At 40.5% G+C, this 19,741-nt stretch overlaps 1 protein-coding gene across 13 annotated transcripts in view; it reads left to right on the plus strand.

Moving 5' to 3' along the window:
- The window catches only part of LMO7 (LIM domain 7), a 130,959-nt gene that overhangs the window by 41,763 nt on the left and 69,455 nt on the right, over nt 1-19,741 (plus strand). For 12 of the 13 annotated variants that reach the window (XM_033051912.2, XM_033051897.2, XM_033051899.2 and 9 more), the window contains exon 4: nt 16,612-16,718. In XM_033051912.2, the coding sequence (XP_032907803.1) occupies nt 16,612-16,718 (107 nt within the window). Of the gene's footprint in view, nt 1-16,115; nt 16,403-16,611; nt 16,719-19,741 lie in introns of those variants that run through there. The other variant, XM_033051905.2, reaches the window with a different exon arrangement.

The following is a 19,741-nucleotide window of genomic DNA, read 5'->3' on the forward strand; positions in this document are numbered from 1 at the left end:
TTGATCAGTGGTTTGACTGCCTACATGGCCTCTGAAGTAACCATTAGATTTAAATCAGAAAACCATAAGCTAGATTTCATTTCTGTGGTGATTTAAATGTTGTCTTGAATCATAACTGCAAGCACTCTTGTTTTTATACGCATTTTCATTTCCAGATGTAAAAATGCAGAGTATTCATTTATATCTTACCTGTAGTGTATTATTGTCTCTTGAAGTTGTTTCTAGTTCCTACAAGTCTCCAAAAATTAAGGAAAGAGGCAAAAAGGTGAATGATTCTTGTAAATCAGGCTCACCCAGTGTTATTGTTAAAATGCAACTTAAAGATAGTAATTGAGAGAGCTGATGTTTTGTGTTAACCTGTGAAAAGGTTTTCCATCAACACTTTGGTTTCAAAAGACAGCAATTATGAAGACCATATTGGGATGGTTTCAGAAGATGGTGCTTATGGTGACAGTAGTGGAAGACTGATTTTCACAGACTTGAGAGGAACTTTCTCAGTTATACCAGCTTTGAAGAGCCCAAGTTTCATCCCAGCATGTAAAACTCAAACTCAAATTTACTGGGATTTGCAGTTATAAGAAGGCAGACATTGATACCTGGCAGGCTCAGGATACTGTGGTTGAAAGATAGAATTTAGAGACAGAAAAAACTTATTAGGAAATTCAGTGGTAGGTTTACTTGACATGTTCTGGAAACATTTTCATTGCTAGTAGGTTGCTTCTCCCACAAATTTGCTTCTAGTATTTTCTGTGGCTTCATATATGTTACATATATTTGTCAGAAGTCAGTGGCTCTGACTTCTGCTGTCTTCAATGCCTTTGAATCTCACACTAATTGCTCCCCAGCAAGCTTTCATGGTATCTAGAAATTACTGTTCAAAGGGGTGAATTTAAGTTTCTTATTGCTCTTTTTGTTTTTGTGGGGCTTTTTTGGGTTTTTTGGAGTGGTTTTTTGTTTGATTTTTTGTGGGTTTTGTTTGCTTTTTTCTTCTTTTTTTTTTTTTTTAAATCCAGATGGAAATGTTAATATTGAGAGATGGCAGGATTTTTTTCTAAAACAGATCTTTTCATATTCTTTCTGCAGCTTCATGTTCCTCTAGACTCATATCCTGAAGTCCATTTCCAAAACGTTTTATGCCTTTATTGCCTAATTAGCATCATTTCTCTCCTGACTTTTCTGATTCCAAGGAAACAAACCCCCCATGGTTTTGAGAGTTTTGTGGCAGTCTGTTTATCAGAAGGAAACAAATGCTTTGAAAGACATCTTGTTTCTCTTTCCCCCACTTCCCCTCCCCTTTGTTTTTCTTCCCCTCTAGGAATTCCTTGAATTTTGTTTTTGTTCCCTAGGGAGTTAATATATTTTATTTCCATATAAGTATGTTGTTAAAGCATTGTGCTCACTTCAACTATTCGACAGGTTTTTTCAGCAGTGCAGAAATACAGTGTTGAATAGATGTCTTTGGTTGAATCTCCAGAAAGGTTTTGTTGTCTTGCTTCTTTGAGTTCATGGTTATTTTGAAAACAAACTGTTTGAGTTAAATAGTAAGTGAAGGCCTATAGGAATAATGAAACATTCTGTTCTATATGGAATAATATTGTGTGGTAGAGTTTTTTGTATTGAGTTAGTGTGAGGTGCTGCTTTTAATAAAGTCAGTGCATTATTGATTTGTTATGTCCTGTTTTCTTTTATAACACCTTATTTATCATAAGATCTAATAGGGACTTTATGTTAGTAGGAACATTTTACACAACCCAGATTAAGTCTTTGATTTTACTTTTAGTTTGATTATACTGCTACCTAGTGATTTTTAGGTGTGGATTGCAGTGGTTCAGACCTAATCATGATGGAATGGAAAAATAAATACATGTGTTTTGAGGATTAAATACTGAAATGAAACTTGGCATTCAGTTGATGAAAAGTGCTTAATTGGTACCAGGGAAGTTAAAAAAATTGATTAAACTTCTCCTCTGTTTGGCATGGCATGGGAAATCTGGGCTGCAGCTTGTGTGGGAGGATTTGTAAGAACTCCTTGGGAAGAAGAGCTGGATCTGGCTATAACTTGGTATCCATATCACAATTTTTTGCTCCAGTCTCACTGTTCCAGCTCTCTCCTGAGGCATGTGGGTGAGATGCAGCCATTGTCTTAGCTGCATTTGCCTGCTCACTTCTGTTCCAGTTTGGAAAACAAAACTGCTGGAGGTAAGGCAAGTTCCAGAGTGGTTGTAGGGAAGCTCTGGTCAGGATAGCTGACTGAAGAAATGCCCATGCTGGTTTCCTGGACACTAAGGTGTGCCAGCTGCAGGGTTGAAAAAGTGCAGACTGCATTTTCTTTCTTTTTCCTTATTTGTGTGAAACAGAGATGGTGTTTAAAGAAAATTACTCAAATTAGCAAATCTGCCGGGTTCAGATCCTGCAAAATTATTTTGATTAGATTTCTTGTGTAGTAGGGGTGGTAAAAAGAATGTTTAACAAAAGCAAACCCAGAGGAAATATTTCTTTCTCAAAAAAAGTTTTCAGTTTGAATCCCAGCATGTGAAGAAGGTTTGAAGATAATCACACGAAGGGGAGGATTTTGTGCTTTGACAGCATATTTTCCAACAAGTCTTTGCTGAGCAGTTTCAGAGGTGCATCCCTGGCTGCAGCACCGTTTTCCCCCAAAAACCTCCTGTTTTCAACTCAGTTGACTGAACACAGAGAATCATAAACTGGAATGAATGAAAGTCACAAAATGCCATGAGACAGTGGGAAGATGAATGGGTTATATATTGTTTATGCAAGCTGAACATATCTGTCAGAATAATACATTGCTTGCTGCTCAGGAGGAATAAGTTTACACTCTTCAGCAAGGCAATTTTAGCTAAGGTGTTTCCAGCTGAGACCAGGTGGTGTAGCAAATTCTGAGGTAGGAGCCAGTGTCTCCTTTGGAGAGGGTAGTAAATGGAAATCTTGCTTATACCAATTTTTGCCTTGCAATATTCCAGTTTGGTCTTCTAAGTCCATCTATTTTTGCTTGCAGCTCCTGTGAATAAGGTGGAAGTGCAATGCTTTGCACTGTGGTTGGGAAGCTTTTTCTCACATCAGAGACATGAGGGCTGTGATCATACAACAGGGCAGAACAGAAAGCTGTTGGGTTTTTCAGAGCTGTAAATGAAATGACATTAGCACTTTGGTTTCAAGTTGGTCTGTGATTTCAAACAAGGTGAGATGTTGCTAACTCAGTCTTCAGTGTGAGTGCTGGGCGAACATGAGCACAAAATGTCATCTTCATAAAGTTCTTCAGCTTTGGAAAAGGGATTTTTAAGTGAATTTTTTGTTTCCTGTTCTCACACACAAAGAAAGCTGCACATCCTCTAGGCAGTCCCAGGGTTGAAAATGTTTATCTGAAATACTGTGGAATGGGATTTTTTTTTCTAGTGGGAATTAGGGTTCCTTTAGGGTGGAGAGCATCTTGATGCTTTTCCATGCAGATTTTTTCAAACATCTGTTTTCCTGATTCAACAGGAAACATCTTTCTGACAGCTGCTACTCCAACATCATTGCTTCTCTTTAATGCAATGTAATATGACACCATTCTAAAAGGCACTTGTTGAATGCATCAGGAGGTATTAATACCACTTGCACCTGAAAGTGTTACTTAGGTCTTCAGCATGTGCCTTCTATAGGGAATAATAAAGGTAAAAAGAGAGAAATAGGATAGAAAGCTAAACTTAAATGAAAGGGGAGATAAAGAAAGGGGTGGAGAACATAAAAAATAAAAATATTTTTCTGTACCTTTGTGCCTAACATTTTGCAAACCATGGAACCGCCCTGGTATTTCCTTATCTTTTGTCATCAAGGAGAGCTGGCCAAAATTTCCTTTTCTGTGGGAAAATTTTCTCGACAAGCTGATGGGATTTTTTTGGTGATGAGATTTCTTTTTTTTTCCCTTTTGTTGTAGGGGAATGGTATGCAGATGACATTTTTACTTTATTATAGGACACTTTCAAAACAATTTTTCAGCCAAAGTTCACACTTGTACATATTAATTGTACGTTTTATTTAGGACTTAGCTACAAACTTCCTTCTTAAGGTTACTTAGAATCAAATTAGTTGTGTTTCCACTTAAATTTAAGAAATCTGATTATATGAGAGGCTTAATTTGATTTAAATTAATTTTTTTTTCAAAGCACCTGTACTTCTAAAGTTCATTCTTTCATGCTGTATATTTTGTCTTGCTGTTCACCTTCTAGTCTTTAGTACAGTCTTGATATTTTATATTGGCACATTCTTGCATTATATATTTTTAATAGTTATTTTTTCATCCTCGATGCCTGCTCTTTGAATCTGACTAGTATGGGCTACAGTAGTAATAACGGTATCTTGTCTGCTATGAGAAATGGATTATAAAGAAACTTCTCTTTTCCATTCCTGATGAAAAATGAAGGCAAGTACACAAATACATGGAGTAAGTTACGTAAAAACTGCTGTTGTTTGCTTTGCTTTGCTACCAGACACCAGAAAATATAGACTTAAATTTCCTGGTTGTGTAGCAATTAAAATGAAATTGAAAAATGCTTGTAAGAAATAGCCTCATAAATTTTGGTCAAGATCTGACTAATGAGCTGATAAGCATTTGATGTACTCTGTTTGCTTTTCTGACCATTTTTTGGTTTTTTTTTCATCAATGACAGAGTAATCTTGAGTGAGAGGGAGTAATACAGCATGATGTGGGGCATTGCTATTTCTTCTGAATGTTTAAGTCACCTTTGTGAAGAGTAACAGAACATATCACAGCTAATGTAGTGACTGTGGGCTCTGCTTTCAGTCCTGTTTCCATGGCCATCTCTTGTGGCTGATCTGGGTTGTGGGATTTTGATTTATGAGTGGCATGACCATTGAGAGGCACAGGGTGAGTGCATATGCACTCTGTTAATTTGAATGTGTAAACAAAAACAGAGGTATCATTACCTGCTTTTTGGGTGACTATGCTCAGCAAGTTGTTGGAAAATTCAGAAACAAGTATTTTAGGAGACTTATTATTTGGCATAATCCTTACATAAGGGAAAACTGTTTTGCAATAGCAATTGGTTTTTCTTATGCGTGAACTTCAATATATCTAAAACCAAAGAGGAAGAAAGTGAAAGTGGGTATGACCTACTCAAACTCATGCCCTGCATCCAATGTGATCTCCTTTATAAGGCAGCTTATTTGTTTAATACAGGCTCAGGAGCATTTCGGATAGTAGGAATGAGGACGAGTTCCTCTTTGTAGTAGCAATTTTCTTGTTCAATATTTTTCTTATGCTACAGGTAAAAAAACTTCACAAAACTGTTATTTTCATTTTTCTTGTGGGAAGCAAGAAATTTGTGGGAAGCAAGAGATTTGTGGGCAAAGGGAAAAACTGTGTATCCATCTTTGAAAAAGGTAGGATCCACTGACCCATCAGTCTCATCCTTGTGCCTGTTTAGATCATGGAACAGCTCCTCCTAAAAGCTATGCTAAGGAATGTAGTGAATGTGCTAAGGAATGTGATTTGGGACAGCCAAGTCCTGCCTGACCAACCCATTGGCCTTCTGTTATGGAGTGACTGGATCAGTGGACAAGTGAAGGAATGCAGATGTCACTTACCTGGCCTTCTGTAAAGCCTTTGCTACAGTCCCCCACAATATCCTTCTGCCTAAACTGGAGAGAGATTTGATGGGTGGATTGTTTGACGGATAGGAAATTGGTTGGACAGTTGCAAGGAGTGGTCATTGTTAATGTCCAGAGAGAGACTGGGGACATCCCTTAGTCATTCTTGCTTGGGCAGGTTGTTTAATGTCTTTAACAATGATACAAAGGGATTGAGGGCACCTCAACAAATTTGTAGGTGACACCAAGATGAGTGGTGCCATTGACACACCTGAAGCATGGGATGCCATGCAGGGGGACCTGGACAAACTGGAGAAGTGGGTGCATGGGAATCTGAGGGGGTTTAACAAGGCCAAGTGCAAGGTGCCGCACCTGGGTTGCGGCAGCCCCCCCAGTATTAATACAAGGTAAGAAATGAGAGCAGCCCTGCTGAGAAGGGCTTAGGGGTGCTGGTGGATGAGAGGCTGGACATGACCCAGCCATGAGCACTCCCAGCCCAGAGAGCCAAACCTATCCTGGCAGCATCCAAAGCAGCGTGGGCAGCAGGGCAGGGAGGGGATTCTGCCCCTCTGCTCTGCTCTGTGAGACCCCAGCTGCAGTACTCCATCCTGCTATAAGCACATGGACCTGTTGGAGCAGGTTCAGAGAAGAGTCACAGAAATGATGAGTGGCTGGAACACCTCTCCTATGAAGGCAAGGCTTAGAGTTTGGGTTATTCAGCCTGGGAAGAGAAGGCTCCAGGTTTCAGTATTTAAAGGAAGATTATAAGAAAGATAAAGACAAACTTTTCAGAAGGAACTGTTGTGATAGGACAAGAGGTAATGGTTTTAAATAAAAGAGGATTTAGATTAGGTGTAAGAAAGAAATTCTTTACTGTGAGGGAACAGCTTTTCCAGAGAGATGGTGGATGCTTCATCCCTAGGCACATTCAAAGTCAGGTTGGATGGGACTCTGAGCAACCTGGTCTGGTTGAAGATGTCACTGTTCACTGCAGGGAGGTTGGACTAAGATTATCTTTAAGGTCCTTTTCAACCCAAACCATTCTATGATTCTATGTTATTAGTATGAGATAAAAATCTTTTCACCTGGAAATTAACACAGCACTGTATTTAAATATGACCATCAAATAGTGTTAAATTTCTTACTTAATGTATTTTAGTAAGATTTTGTCAGTGCTCAGAAAATTGCAATTGAACATTAGTAACTGTGTTTCCATTGGCAACTGCAACTTCTGAATTTTACATTACTTCAAACTCCTAAACAGATGTTTCTTCAAGTTTGGGAACATGATGGCCACAGCAACTGCAATGAAAATTCTGTTTAAATAGAAAACCAAAAAAAAGTTTTGGTTTTTTTCCTATATTTTTGTCCATTTATGAAGCATTGTACAAATCTGATTATTTTAAAATAGTTAAGTGCTGAGGTTAATAAGCAAGTCATAATATGTTTGGGAGGAAATATTGACTTTCAATCCAGTTCTCTCACTGACCACACTGTAAACCAAAAAAAAAAAAAAAAAGGTAAATTAGCAAATGTCAAATGTCAAGAGTAATACAAGACCTGATAGGAATGTATATGGAACTATAAATAATGTTTAGTGTTCTTTCTGCTGTATTCTGGGAAAGAGGAATGTGGCCTGTATGGAAATACCTCTAGCAGACAATTAAGAAAAAGGGATTGTGTGCTAGAAAGGAAGTATGGTTATTAATAGTTAGAGATGACATTGTTCTGTAGTCTTTCAATGCCTGATAGTGGGAGTATGTAATCTCAGCAGTGGTTTACTGATGTTTTGTGCCCCTCTGCTTGAAAACATATGTACATTTCAGCCTGAGCTCCGAATTTCCTTTAATTGTTTTCTGTTGCTGCCTGAACACTTTGAAATGTAGGGTGTGGAGAAAGAGGAGGTTGATGCAAACTCTTTGTGAAATTTTTAGTAGCTGCTCAAGACATTGATCAGACAGAGTGAAACCCAGACATGGGGTTGAACTTGACAGGTTTTTAGGTGGGTGATGGTGAAGTGAAATGTGTCTAGGAGACAGGAGAGAGGAGGAAGTGTATGGATGCAGACACCAAGAAATGGTGGTTCAGCTACTTGCCCTGGACTCTTGTGCTATGCCTGCTGGTTGATCTCTGAATTGAAAGCAGTATTTTAGGATGCTTTAAATGAGACCACATCTTCCAAACCAATGCTTTTAGTGTGTTACTAGGATGAGATGTCAAAATCCTAACTAATTAATTAGTTCTTAAAAAGCTTGTCAACTCACTATAAAATAATATGATTGGCAACAAGAACTTTAATATGGAAAATTTTCATCCTTCTTCCTACTCTAAACCAAAGCTATGAAAAAGTATTACTCTTTTTGCCTCAGCTTGCTGTCACTTAACAAAATACATAAATATGGTTGCCAAATGAACTGCAAGAAGTTTCCATTTATCAATTCAATCAGCTGTAATCTGTGGTATACTCTGTCATTTGTATGCTATTTTTATTTCTGAAGTAACTGATGACTGTGTCTGTGTTTGTCAAGAAACATTCCTTCCTTAGTGGAAAAAAAATGTCAACCATGTAGAAGTACACACCTTAACTCATACTTGTGACATTCATAATCTGATTTCTCCTTCCTTTGCCAAGGAAGTGCAGATTTCAGATTCCTTGCAGCACTCAGTGGTTTTTTGTGTTAAATTTTCGTAAGGTGGACACTGGAGAACTTCCCCCCCTGCCCCCCACCTCTGGCTTGTCAGATCAATGCAAGGTTTAAAATTCAAGGCAGTTTTCAAAGAAAGATGTTCTTTGCAGCGGTGCTGACTTTCTCTGTGGTATTCTTGGTGGAGCTGTGCAGCTTTGCTATTTACCCTTCTGCTTGGTACGAAATCCTCATACCACATCTCCTAACGCCTGCCTGAACACCTCCGCGCCCATGTGTCTGTGCTGAATCACCCTCCTCCAGTGAGGGATGTGAAAGAATTAACAACAACACCAGCAACAAGTGCTGCCAAATGCTGAGCTGCTTTAGCTGCGCTGGCCAAGCCTGCTGGCTGCATGGCAGGAGGATGGGGAAGGGCAGGTGGGAACCTGGCACTGGTGCAGGGGTTCAGGTGGGCTACAAGGAGGTCACCTCCAAACCAACTCATCGATCCAGGGTGCTGGGATAACTTCTTGACAGCACAGGATGAGGCCCACGTAGGACAGGAAGGATTAGATTTAGTGCTAAGATGCTACTCCTGTTAAGAAACAAAAGACGCCTGGCTCTTGAAGGAAGCAAAGTTAGAGGAAACTTCCAAATGCTCTCTTAGGAAGAATGAAGTACTAAATAATTGTCCAAAAATCAGGGGCTACATGAATCCTCATCTGAGGCTCTGTTTCAAGTCCTGTGTATGAAGAAGCTGAATTTCACCTATATCAAGCTGTTAACCTATGGGAGCAAAACAAAAAAACCTTATGTGTACAAATAAAAAAAAAGGGGGGAGGGGAGGGAGGAGGAAAGCTAGCTCTGCCAAAACTTCGTGTTTCAAGAACAAGAGGTCTTTACTTCTTTTATTACTCATTAGGCTTCAGGGGAGTTTCACCTTTAAGTGGATTACTGTCATTCCAGTTCTGTGTAGTGGGGTGACTTGGCATTGGAGTATTCAGCACACTTTGCTTGCAGAGTCTGTTTTGTATAAACTGTTTGGGGTGTAAAGCATATCGCTTGATTTTTTTTTTTTTTTATTTTTCCCATGACTTTGATTGGAATGCAACTAACTGGTGGGAAAGTTAAGGCTTGTCTAAACAAGGAAATAGCCCAGGCTAGTTCTTCCATACTGGCTTTCCAAACCTATGCTTTCCTTACAATATGGTTGCCTGTGAGTGGATGAGCTCTATTAACAAGGCTTGTCTGCCAACTCACTGTACTTTTGCCCTTCTCCATTCCAGATGGCCTTATTTGGTAGCAGTGACATCCCAGAAACACACCTCAGTTTACAACCTGATACTCACTCTTATCAATAAAAGGCTCATTTGGCACATGTTGTTGCTGTGACATGTCTGTAATGTCACAGTGAAGGTTATGCTGTAGCATGGTTAGAGATATGAGCCTGGGAAGCATTGCAAGTCATTGAAGACAGTTGGTACCTTCTTATGTTAAACACCTTAAAAGTTGCCAACTCACAAGTCCTGTTTTAAAAACTCAACAACCCACATTAATTTCTCTTGTGTGTTTTCCTTAATCCAGTTACTCACATTGTAAAGAAACTGTGGGGCTCAGTGCTGCAAGAGCTTTCAGGCAATGAGGTGGGCTGAGCAGAGGTGTCTTCTGCTGCCCATTCCACATGGTAGTGTGCAGTGCCAGGACCTGAATACCAAGTTTTGGGGAAGATCCTTCAATACACACCTTGGTCCTACAGAGATCCATAACCAGCTGCAGTCACTACTGATGGAATTGGGGTTTGGGAGACAGATGGACCTTTTAGTCCAAAACCGGAATGATTCTTTCCCTAAGACTGCTTCGAAATGTGGTTTCCATAATGGTTGCAATGGGAAGGGGAATGCTCCTCCTCTTCCTGGCTGATCTACAGCTACTGATACTGGCAGCACCAAGGTAACCACAAAGTTTGTGCACAAAGTTTCATTCCTGCCTTCTCACAGCAGGAACACCTGCTTTCTGAGAGGAAAACTGGCAGTGAATCATTAAAGATTTAGTATCTGTAATCATGCATAAAGCTGGAGCAGGGAATCCCTGTGTCAAGGATCACAGTAATTTATTGTTTTACCCAGTGTGGAAAAGCAATGAAGGGCGCGCAGAGGGGAGTGGCAAAGCAATTAACGCAGTTTCTGATCTTTGGCCAACACAGTGCTCTGTGCACTCTGGTATAGGTGGGATAATTTACTGAACAGAAGCCCTGAGGTCACTCTAAGTCAAATGATGTCTGCAGGATGATTGTTTTAATTACTATTTTTAGTTTTGGGTCCAAAAAGGGAGGAGAAGAACAGTTTAGGTATCCTATGCACTCCTGCTTCTGCTTTTGGTTCAAAGTTGAAACTGTTGACCTTCAGAGAAATACAGAGAGCTGTAGGAGCTGGGATTGTGCACTACAGATGGGATGGGTGGGTAATGGGCACTAAACATCCTGACATTCAAGGCCAAGGCGGTAATGGGGAGTTCCTGGCTCCCAGGCCTGTGGTCGGACCACAGGGTTTGTGCTCAGCCCTGTTCCCTCCTGTCCTCTCACCCTTCTGCCCCCAGCTGCACCCGCAGCCAGAGCTAATAACCGAAACGTTCCTCCGAGGAAGAGCGAGTCACCCAACTTGTTCAACGAGCTCCTGCTCTAGGTTCTTTCCTTTTACCCCACCTCTGAGTATAAACAATGGGTAGCTGTGCTGTGATGCTGCTGCCAAATGCAGCTCTAAATCCTGCATTAAACTGATTTGAGCCAACTTGAGTGGACGGTATAATGCTGCATCTATGAAAATATTTTCTACTTTGAAAAAATGACAGGTTTTTTTAATGGAAATTGCCCTTACTTAAGGGAATGAGGATGCCAATAAAGAGGGTTTGTCATGAATGCGGAGTTGAAGGAGAGAGCTTTCAAAATGACTAAATGCAGTACTAACAAAAAATGCTTGTTAAATGTGTTCTACTCAAATGATTTTCAGAATTCTGTAGCCAAAAAAAAAAAGCATCAGTCTCTCTTAAAATGTCAAAAGTTATTGTTGCTAGGCACTACAGGTACTTGATGGTTTTTGGTTTTTTGTTTTTTCTTAATTTTCAAAGCCTGGAAACTGAAAACAACTTCTGGCAACAAATCATAGTCTGGATGACGATGTAACACTTAGTACAACTATGCTTCATGGTCTTGCAAGCATAGGGGTACCATCCCCTTCACACAATAACTGCTTAAAATCCTCCCCAAAACACACAAAAGCACCACAAGCCCATAAGCACTCTCCTCCCCAACTCTCCCCTCCAAACTAGAGCTGGAATAGCGGTAGAAATAAGAGGTTTGACTGAAACAGTGTTTGTATCAGAACAGGAGACAACCTGGAGTACTGTCTCTTATTGGCTGATGCACCCAGGAAAACCAGAAAAATGGTATGTTAATTAAATTGTTTTTCTCCCTGTTGCCAAGTGATTTGAAAGATGTGCCATAACTTGTATGCCTACGAGATTTCATTGTGTTATGATGCATATGCAGGGATTCAGAGAAACAGTTAACTAGGGAGAAGACCAGGCTTACCACACAGCATGACTGTGCCCTAAAGAAAGCAAATGTATTTACACACTTTTAAAAAATTAATATTCCTGTCCCACCCAGTTAATCATGATAATGAGGGTTTTTTCTTTTAATAAAATTGCAGCTCTATTACACCAGCCAAATTTAGTGCGATGTTGCATTGCATGTAAGTAGTCAAAACAAGATGGTATTTACATGTTCTTATGGGGAATCCCTTTTATTAAATTTCACTTTAGACATTTTTAAGGTGTGTTTTTTCTGTTTTACACACTCCACACTCTATGTCCCTTCTCAGGTAGGTGGCTTTAGGGTTTTCTTCCTACTTAAGATCAACCTCTTCTTGATGTTTTTGGCATCTTTCATCTTTTCTCTTGCTTTCCTGTTCCTCATGCTGATTTATTTTTTTCTGATTTAGAAGTTCTCTTTTTCCTCAGTTCTTTAGATGTTGAGGAACCTCTGCTCTTCCCCACCACCAGCACCCTCACCAATACTGCGTCTTTCTTTTCAACTTGTTGCCAAGGTGACATACATTAGGAGCTGATCACAGATGCAACACAGAACCACTGCCCACTGCCCCTTTTTATTTTTCTTTTTTTAAAGTTGTTTTTTAAAAATTGTTATTTTTAAATGAAGATGTCCATGTTCTCATGTTTCCCCATAGAGTTACCAGCTTCTTTCTACTTTGTGGTCTGGAGGACAGTGATAGTGATGAGGAGTCCTGCAGCAGTGGGCCTGCTTTTCCCCTCACATTCACCTGCTCTGGCACAGCCTCCCTGCCCCTGGCCTAGAGCAGCACTGAGGAAGGACTCAGCTTTTTCCTCTCCTCAAGTCCAAGGAATTGCAGGAGTGCCAGGCAGTCCTGCTCTGCTCGGATGCTGGAGAGAGGGTGTGGATTTTCAGTCCACAGTCTCATTTTCAGTGTAGAGATGACATCTTGGCTCCTTCAAAGCACTGGTTAGAGGGAAATGCTTTAACAACAGGCAGAAGTTTGTGTCTAGTGATGCCCCATGGGGACCAGAAAGTCAGGTACAGAGCTGAAGGTGTACAGTATTGTTTGCCTTTTCCCCAAACAGAAGTATTTAAAAGCTTGCTTGTGGATGACCTGCTTCCCACTGGCAGCTCCGTCTCCCCCATGTTATGACTTTGCAGAGGTTTTGGGTGCGGTTCACTTTGAAGTTTGAGGCAAAATTGGAATACTGAGGAGTAATAACTCTATCTAGTCAGTGTTCTACGTTGTGCATTTACTATGAGTCTGTATAGCATGTGGAAAACTCAAGCCATGCTAGGAACATTTGAAATGCCCTGCTGTTTTATCGTTCACACCATTTCAGGAAAAAACCAGCCATTCCCACAGTCTTTCAAACTTCCCCACCCCCTCTCACTAAGACACTTAGAAGTAGTAATAGCATACCAGAAATGAATTACACTTGAATTTTGTGGTTTAGACTTCAGGCTTTATTTTTCTTGTGATTTAAAACCTGTAATTCTATGATTCTTATTCCAACTTCAGATGCTAAGGGAAATGCAGTGATTGAGTTCTCTTAATAATGAGAACAAAAATTAACTTGATGATTTTACCCCTGTTAGTTCAAGAGCTTTCTCTAATAATGGTCAGAACCTTATGTTTTCTGCAGAAAATGTATTTGATCTCCCCAGTGATGAATCCTTGCTTTTGAAATGGGCAGCTCTTCTCTCCTCTTCTGGTTTTGCTGATAGGTGGCACCAGTATTGCCTGTCATGATCCACTTTATTGGTATAATAGAATCAAATTCTCCAGTTTAAGTCCCTCATCTTCCCTTATCCTCATAATCTTTTTTCTCTGCTAATTTGTTTCATTTTTAAATTTAAATGGCCTGCTCATGTTTACAGAGATTAAGAACACCTTAGTGGCAGAGGAGGATGGTGGATGCAAGTATGAATATTTTTCTCCTAAGCCCATCTTGTCAGTGACTTTTGTCACCTGGAGATAGGTCTGGTGTGTTGTGCTCCTCCAGGATTTTGAGGTCTGGTTGTTTAAATAGAAGCATTTTTGGGAAGTGTGATGAGATTCAAGTTCGCAGTGGCAAAGACCATTAGTCTTGTTAAAGTACAGTTACATTGGTAAAAAGAATAGTGTAATGGATTCTATATTTGAGTGCATTAATCACTGAAAAATGTTCCCATTCACATTTCTAATGATGAATTTAATTGTAAGGTTGATAAATTGTCTTTTTTTTTTTCTACTTATTTCTGTGGTGCTATTTAAAATTAATCTTCTCATTCATTATTCTGGTAGAGTTTAAAATGGCTGCTAGCTATTTTGAGACCTATGGCTTTGCTGATTAACTATTATTATTAGGGATGGTCAAGAATAACTTGTCAAGGACAGTATTTAGAAGTGCTGATTTGTTTAAGATTTGTGTCAATATCTAAACCTGATAAATAGCTTATTGGGTGTGTCACCTTTTGATGCTGTGAGGGTCCTTTCCAGGCCCTGACTGCAGAGCAGCTGGTGTTGGGACAGTAACCTGTGAGATGGCAGGCATGATCAAGCTTCTGGGACCTGAGGGAAGGAAGATTTTGAGCAATGTTTTATCCTGCAAGTGTGCACTGTAACTAACAGTGTTCTGCCTTCCAAGTTATCTCTCCCTGCTTCTGACCCCATTCCTGACAGACTTGACTCCTGTCAGCAGGGATGTTCTCAGGGGCTGTAAGTGCTATTTATCAGGAGGTTAATGCTTGATAGGTTTAATTGCTGAAACACCTTCAAAATTAATTCTCTTATGTGCCACCAGTTTGGTGGTTGTGCAGCCAAGCATCCACTGATGAGCAACTTTGCTTTGTTTTTGTTGCTCTCAGGGTGTAGATGACATCTATTTTTCTAAATTTGACTCTTCTTCCTTGTTTACAATGTGCTCATTTGCAGCCCTGTGGTTGACATAACCCATTGGTTTGGGAGTTTGCTCTGAGTTGTTGTGGTGATTGGTCAGACCGATCAGACTATGGTGTTGGTGTCAGTTCATTACTTGGAGTTACTCATTCTTTCTGCTCTGCTACTTTCTTCTTGTGCCTTACTTGCCAGTTTCTTACACTCCCTAGTCCCCTGAACACTGACCTGATGGTTGTTTAACAAGCAGTTCCTCTTCTTGCAATGGGACTGTAGCCTGTGGTTTCTTCCCTGCAGAGGAAACAATGCCTTTTCAAGGCCTTGCTGGTTTGGTACTAATGTGACACTCAAGAATTAATTGAATAAAGTTAACACATCTAAATAGCTTCCCTCATATTGCATGGAAAGAAAAAAGGGGCGTTGCATGGAAAGGAAAAATAAATGGCCCTTCTGAGGCTGCGTCTCACAGCACGAAGCTCTTCCCTGGGCAAACGTACAGGCAGCCCCCTGGGCACTGCAGGGACCAGTGTCTGGGCATCGGTGAGGCTGCCTGTCCTCCTTCCTTCCCAGCCTCCTCCTCTCATGTGCCACCACATCGTGTGCCCCATGTTTGCCATCATGTTGCCCCCCCTGCAGCAGAGCAGCCCCCACCGTGGCTCATCACATCAGGCCTTGGGGCAACCTTCACAGTAGGAGACACCTGGGATCTTTCAGATGTGGTAATGCAGAGCCCGCAGCCTGCATGGGGAGTACCTTGCTCAAATATTTTGCTTGAATTAAGCTGTGTTTGCAGACTGATAAGAAATACTAGAATCCCAGAGACCGTCAAAACAGAAGGTTGTGAGGATTCTTGGGTTCCTTTTACTTTCTATATTAGAAGCAGCTGTTATTTACTTTGTAGATTGTTTTTTTAAAATGAATTTTAAATGAAGGAATAACTGTTACATCCACTGATTATGCATCACGAAAATAAGTTTAAAGCATGTTAAATTGCTAAAGCAGAGCTTCTCTATACTATGAAATTCTGATGCCAGCACCTTGACTTACAAACCCTTAATGACAGGGCTGTGTGTAGCTTTGAATTAAGTAACTTTGTGTACCTTTTCCTTTGGCTCGCAGCTGAAGGAAGCAAGTGCACAAGAGGGCACATTCTTTTGTTGTTGATAGCATTCCGCCTTAACGAGAAGGAATTTCTTGCCTATTGCCCACTGTTTATGAAGTGGAAAGAGATCACAAGTTGTATAATTTCTCTCTATATCATTAGATTTATTCATTTTTAACATTTCTCTCATGGGCTGGTCCATCAGCAGGTGCAGAGAGTGGATGCTGCACCTATATTTTGTTAGAGATCGGAGTGAAGTTGTGGGGGGGTGTGGGAAGGGGAGGATCTCTAAGGAGAGAAACCCCCCCAAGTGAGGCAGCAGCAGCTCTGAATGCAGTTTGGTTTCTGTCTCTCCAGAGCTTTGCTCAGCAACCAAACCCAGACTCCAGGTGCAGTATTCCCTCATCCGTCTGTGAGCATAGAAACGAAGAGTCCCTCCTCTTCTTCCTCCCTGCCAAGAGTTTCTGGGTGGTGAATGTCAGTAGCTGGAGTTATTTTTAAAGGCAAGAGGTGAGGCTTGTCGTGCAAAGCTAGGAAGAGGGCGTTTGTTTGCTGAGCAGAGCTGACATCAAAGTGGAGATTGCTGCCTACTGGCTCACCGCTGCCTTATGCAGGTAATCTTTAACATACCCCTCAGTCCCTGAGCCCGCAGCCCAGCCTGCCTGTGTGCATGAGAAACGAGCAGCGTTTATGATCCAGAAGATTGCTTTTCCAGTATTATTTACGTGAGCTGGACTTTGACATTTAAAGGCTCGCACTAATCATCTTGCAAAACCTGCTTAGTGCTCTTAACTGAGCAACTGCTTTCTACTTCTCTTTGCAGGATAATATAAATGTTTTTCTGAAAGCGTGTGAAAACATTGGACTGAAAGAAGCTCAGCTTTTTCACCCAGGAGATCTTCAGGATTTGTCCAATCGAGTTACAGTCAAGTGAGTTTTGTGGTTTTGTTTTCTCCTTTCCCTTCTCCCTCTAAGCTCTTTCACAGTCTATTTTTTTTTTTTAAATGTTTGCCTATGGAAAATTCTTCTTTTAATCTGGTATGAGCAGTTCTGAATACTGTGGTGAATGTTTAAGCCTTGTTAAAGCTAGTGGATAAGACTTACAGAAACGTAATTAAAAATGAACTATTATTATAATACTTACCTTACATGCAAACTAATTGTTAATGAATATTTACAACATTTAATATGAGATGGAAAGTGTTCTGCTTATTTCGGACTTGAAGCAAAATTGTTAAATTATATCAAAAGCATCACTTTTCATTATGATTTGTGATTACCGATGTAAATCTGAAAGGCTGAGATGGTATTTCTGATACTTATCCAAATGGATTTGAGGCTTAGGTATTGTGTTCCCAAAGACTGCTGCTCTTGCCACTCCAAGTATCAATCAGACTTTTGTCCTTGAGTGTCACATCCCCTCTCAAGGGGTAGGTGTGCATGTGTGAGTAGAAATTAAGTACTGAATTGCATGAAGGGTAGTAGGCATGTTTATGGAGGTAGTAATTTTCCTGTGAAATACCAGTAGCTTCGTTCTGAAATATATTTAGTGGATTTTCATATTTCAAGACTGCTATGTCTCCTAATAAGAATTTTATTGCCAGTTTCTGAGAGATTAAGATGAAACCTTACTGTGTAGACAGGTGTTTTAAGATAAATTGGTTGAGGCAAAAATCATCCTAGGGCATCTTGATTTGTTACAGTATAAATGTTTTTATTATATTGGGACAGAAGGGTAAATTTATTGTCTCAAAAAAAAAAAAAAAGTTAGTGAGTTTTGCTGGAAACCTGTCAAGTTAAATGTGAAGGATCGATTCCTGTCTTAAATTACCAGTTTTATCAAAGAGGAACAGGCAGTAATCCTTCTGTAAATAAAAGGGAAAAAATATTGTGAAATGACATGTAACTGCTTTAATTAGAAAGAAATCTCTTGTAGGTGGATCGGGCAGTAGCCTGTTGACATACTCTCTGCCTGGTTTCAGGCTGAAAGTTCATACTGTTTTGAGGTCTGATACGTGAGACGGCAATGTGTTTTCCAGTCTTTGACTCATGCCCAAAATGTAATTTCTTGCTAAGCTGGTGTTTAGGGACTTGGCACCCCTCCAGGATGGTGGTATTCTCTCTGCTGGTTCCTACGCCATGCCAAAAGCCGGGGGGTTGGTAACCTCTGCCGTGCTTAAATTACCCACAAAGCCATAGCAAAAGTTATTTTGGTAGAGGTTTGCTCCAAGGGTATGACTGGGAAGGGTTGGAGGCGGTCAGGAGCTGGTGTTCAGCAGTGTCAATAGCAACAAGCTGGAACTCCAGGGAGGTCAGGATAGCAAACTGTTGTGCAAGGTATGTTGTCCGACTCGTCCCGACGTTAAATTGCGGCGCCCAAGTGAGGTCAGCCGCGAAATTCATTCAGTGTAACCGAGGCTTGTTTGGGTCCTTTCAGCACTGCCGGTTCCCTTCCCGGCTCCATGAGCAGAGAGTAAGGCTGGAATTTGAAGCTGTCACGAGGCAACAGGGGTTTTACATCGTACCTTCTCAGCAATGGTTGAATCAGTGTTTTTCAAAAAAGCAGATTTAACTATTGAGTACTTCTTATGGACAGCAGTGCGGGGGGTCTGGGTTAGAGTCAAAAGAGCTGCCAGCCATACAACCCTGTTCTTGTAATTTGTTTCAGTATGAGTTTGCTTCTCCACACATTATATATCATATGACAGTCCCACAGTGTGTATTAAATGCTTCCAGAGTAATTCAAAACTTCTGTATCTGAGCATGCTATAAAGTGGTGTCCTAACTAGCACTTTTGATGTATTTAGGAGGTTGGAGAGTGATGGGAGGGAAGTTTTATTCCAAGAAATGTAGGAAATAAGTTACACAACGATAACTCTTCATTGAAAAGTTAATTATAGAAATAATTTTATTACCCAGAGGGCAAGCTATTCTTCAGAGGATTTTCAGAGAGATTTATGTTTGTGTCAAGAGAGAAATGCTGATCAGGAATTTTATCTGATTTGTCTTCTTACCATTTAATAGAAATAAGTAATTTCATACATTCAAGATGAATTGCAAATGTCTTCAGAACTTGTAGGATGCCAGGCCTAAGAAAATGGGTACTAGATCATGTCTTGCTTTTGTGTTATCTTCTGTTAACTCTGTTTTCGTAATTAGAAGTAAATTTCTTGTCACAAAGAAGAAAAACTTTTCATTTGCTGACTTATTTAAAAGATTGCATTTAACTTCTGGACTTCTAACATTCCTAAGCAAATTCATTTTGCTGCTATCACCTGAGGCTAATTGCCCACATCTTAAAGCAGCTGTGATATGTTGTATGGGATAACATTAATGAGTGCCTGAAGCAGTGTGTATTTTGACACCGCAGAGAGCTGCTGTGTTCCCTCTTGCACCACTGTTAGCACAGGGCTTTTTTTATCTACCCAAAATAGATTAAATAAACTGTTGCTTAGAAAAGTCAGCTTAACAGGCCGGGGTGGCAGAGGACGGGGTGCTGGTAGGAGACATACATGTACTGTCAGGTATGACAAGGTGCTTGATTTGCCTTGGATGTCGAAAATTGGTCAGAGGAAGGTACCATTAAAAGGGTGGGTCTGCTTCTGCTGCTAAGCAGGACACAAGTTTCCATCTTACGTAAGAGTAAAACCAGTCCTTCCCACTGTCTGGGAGGTTGCATCTCTGTCCCTGTTACACTTGTTCAATTGATCTGACACCTCTGGTGCTGGGCTGGTCCTTAGGAGGAACACCCACCTGTTGAAGTGGATGAGCTCTGTGCAGTGTTCCATCTTGCTTCTCCTGTCTCTGCTGCCTGGCAGTTGTGTGAGGTATCTCCTTTTTGCCTTGTGGGCAGTCATACACCCTCAGGCTGTTGGCATCTCAGACTGACATCCTGTCCCACCTGGGCAGGCTCCCTTCCCAACAGGAAAAGTTATTTTCTCCTTGTACTTTAT

The sequence above is a fragment of the Catharus ustulatus genome, chromosome 2, assembly GCF_009819885.2.
Source record: "Catharus ustulatus isolate bCatUst1 chromosome 2, bCatUst1.pri.v2, whole genome shotgun sequence".
Lineage (NCBI taxonomy): Eukaryota > Metazoa > Chordata > Aves > Passeriformes > Turdidae > Catharus > Catharus ustulatus.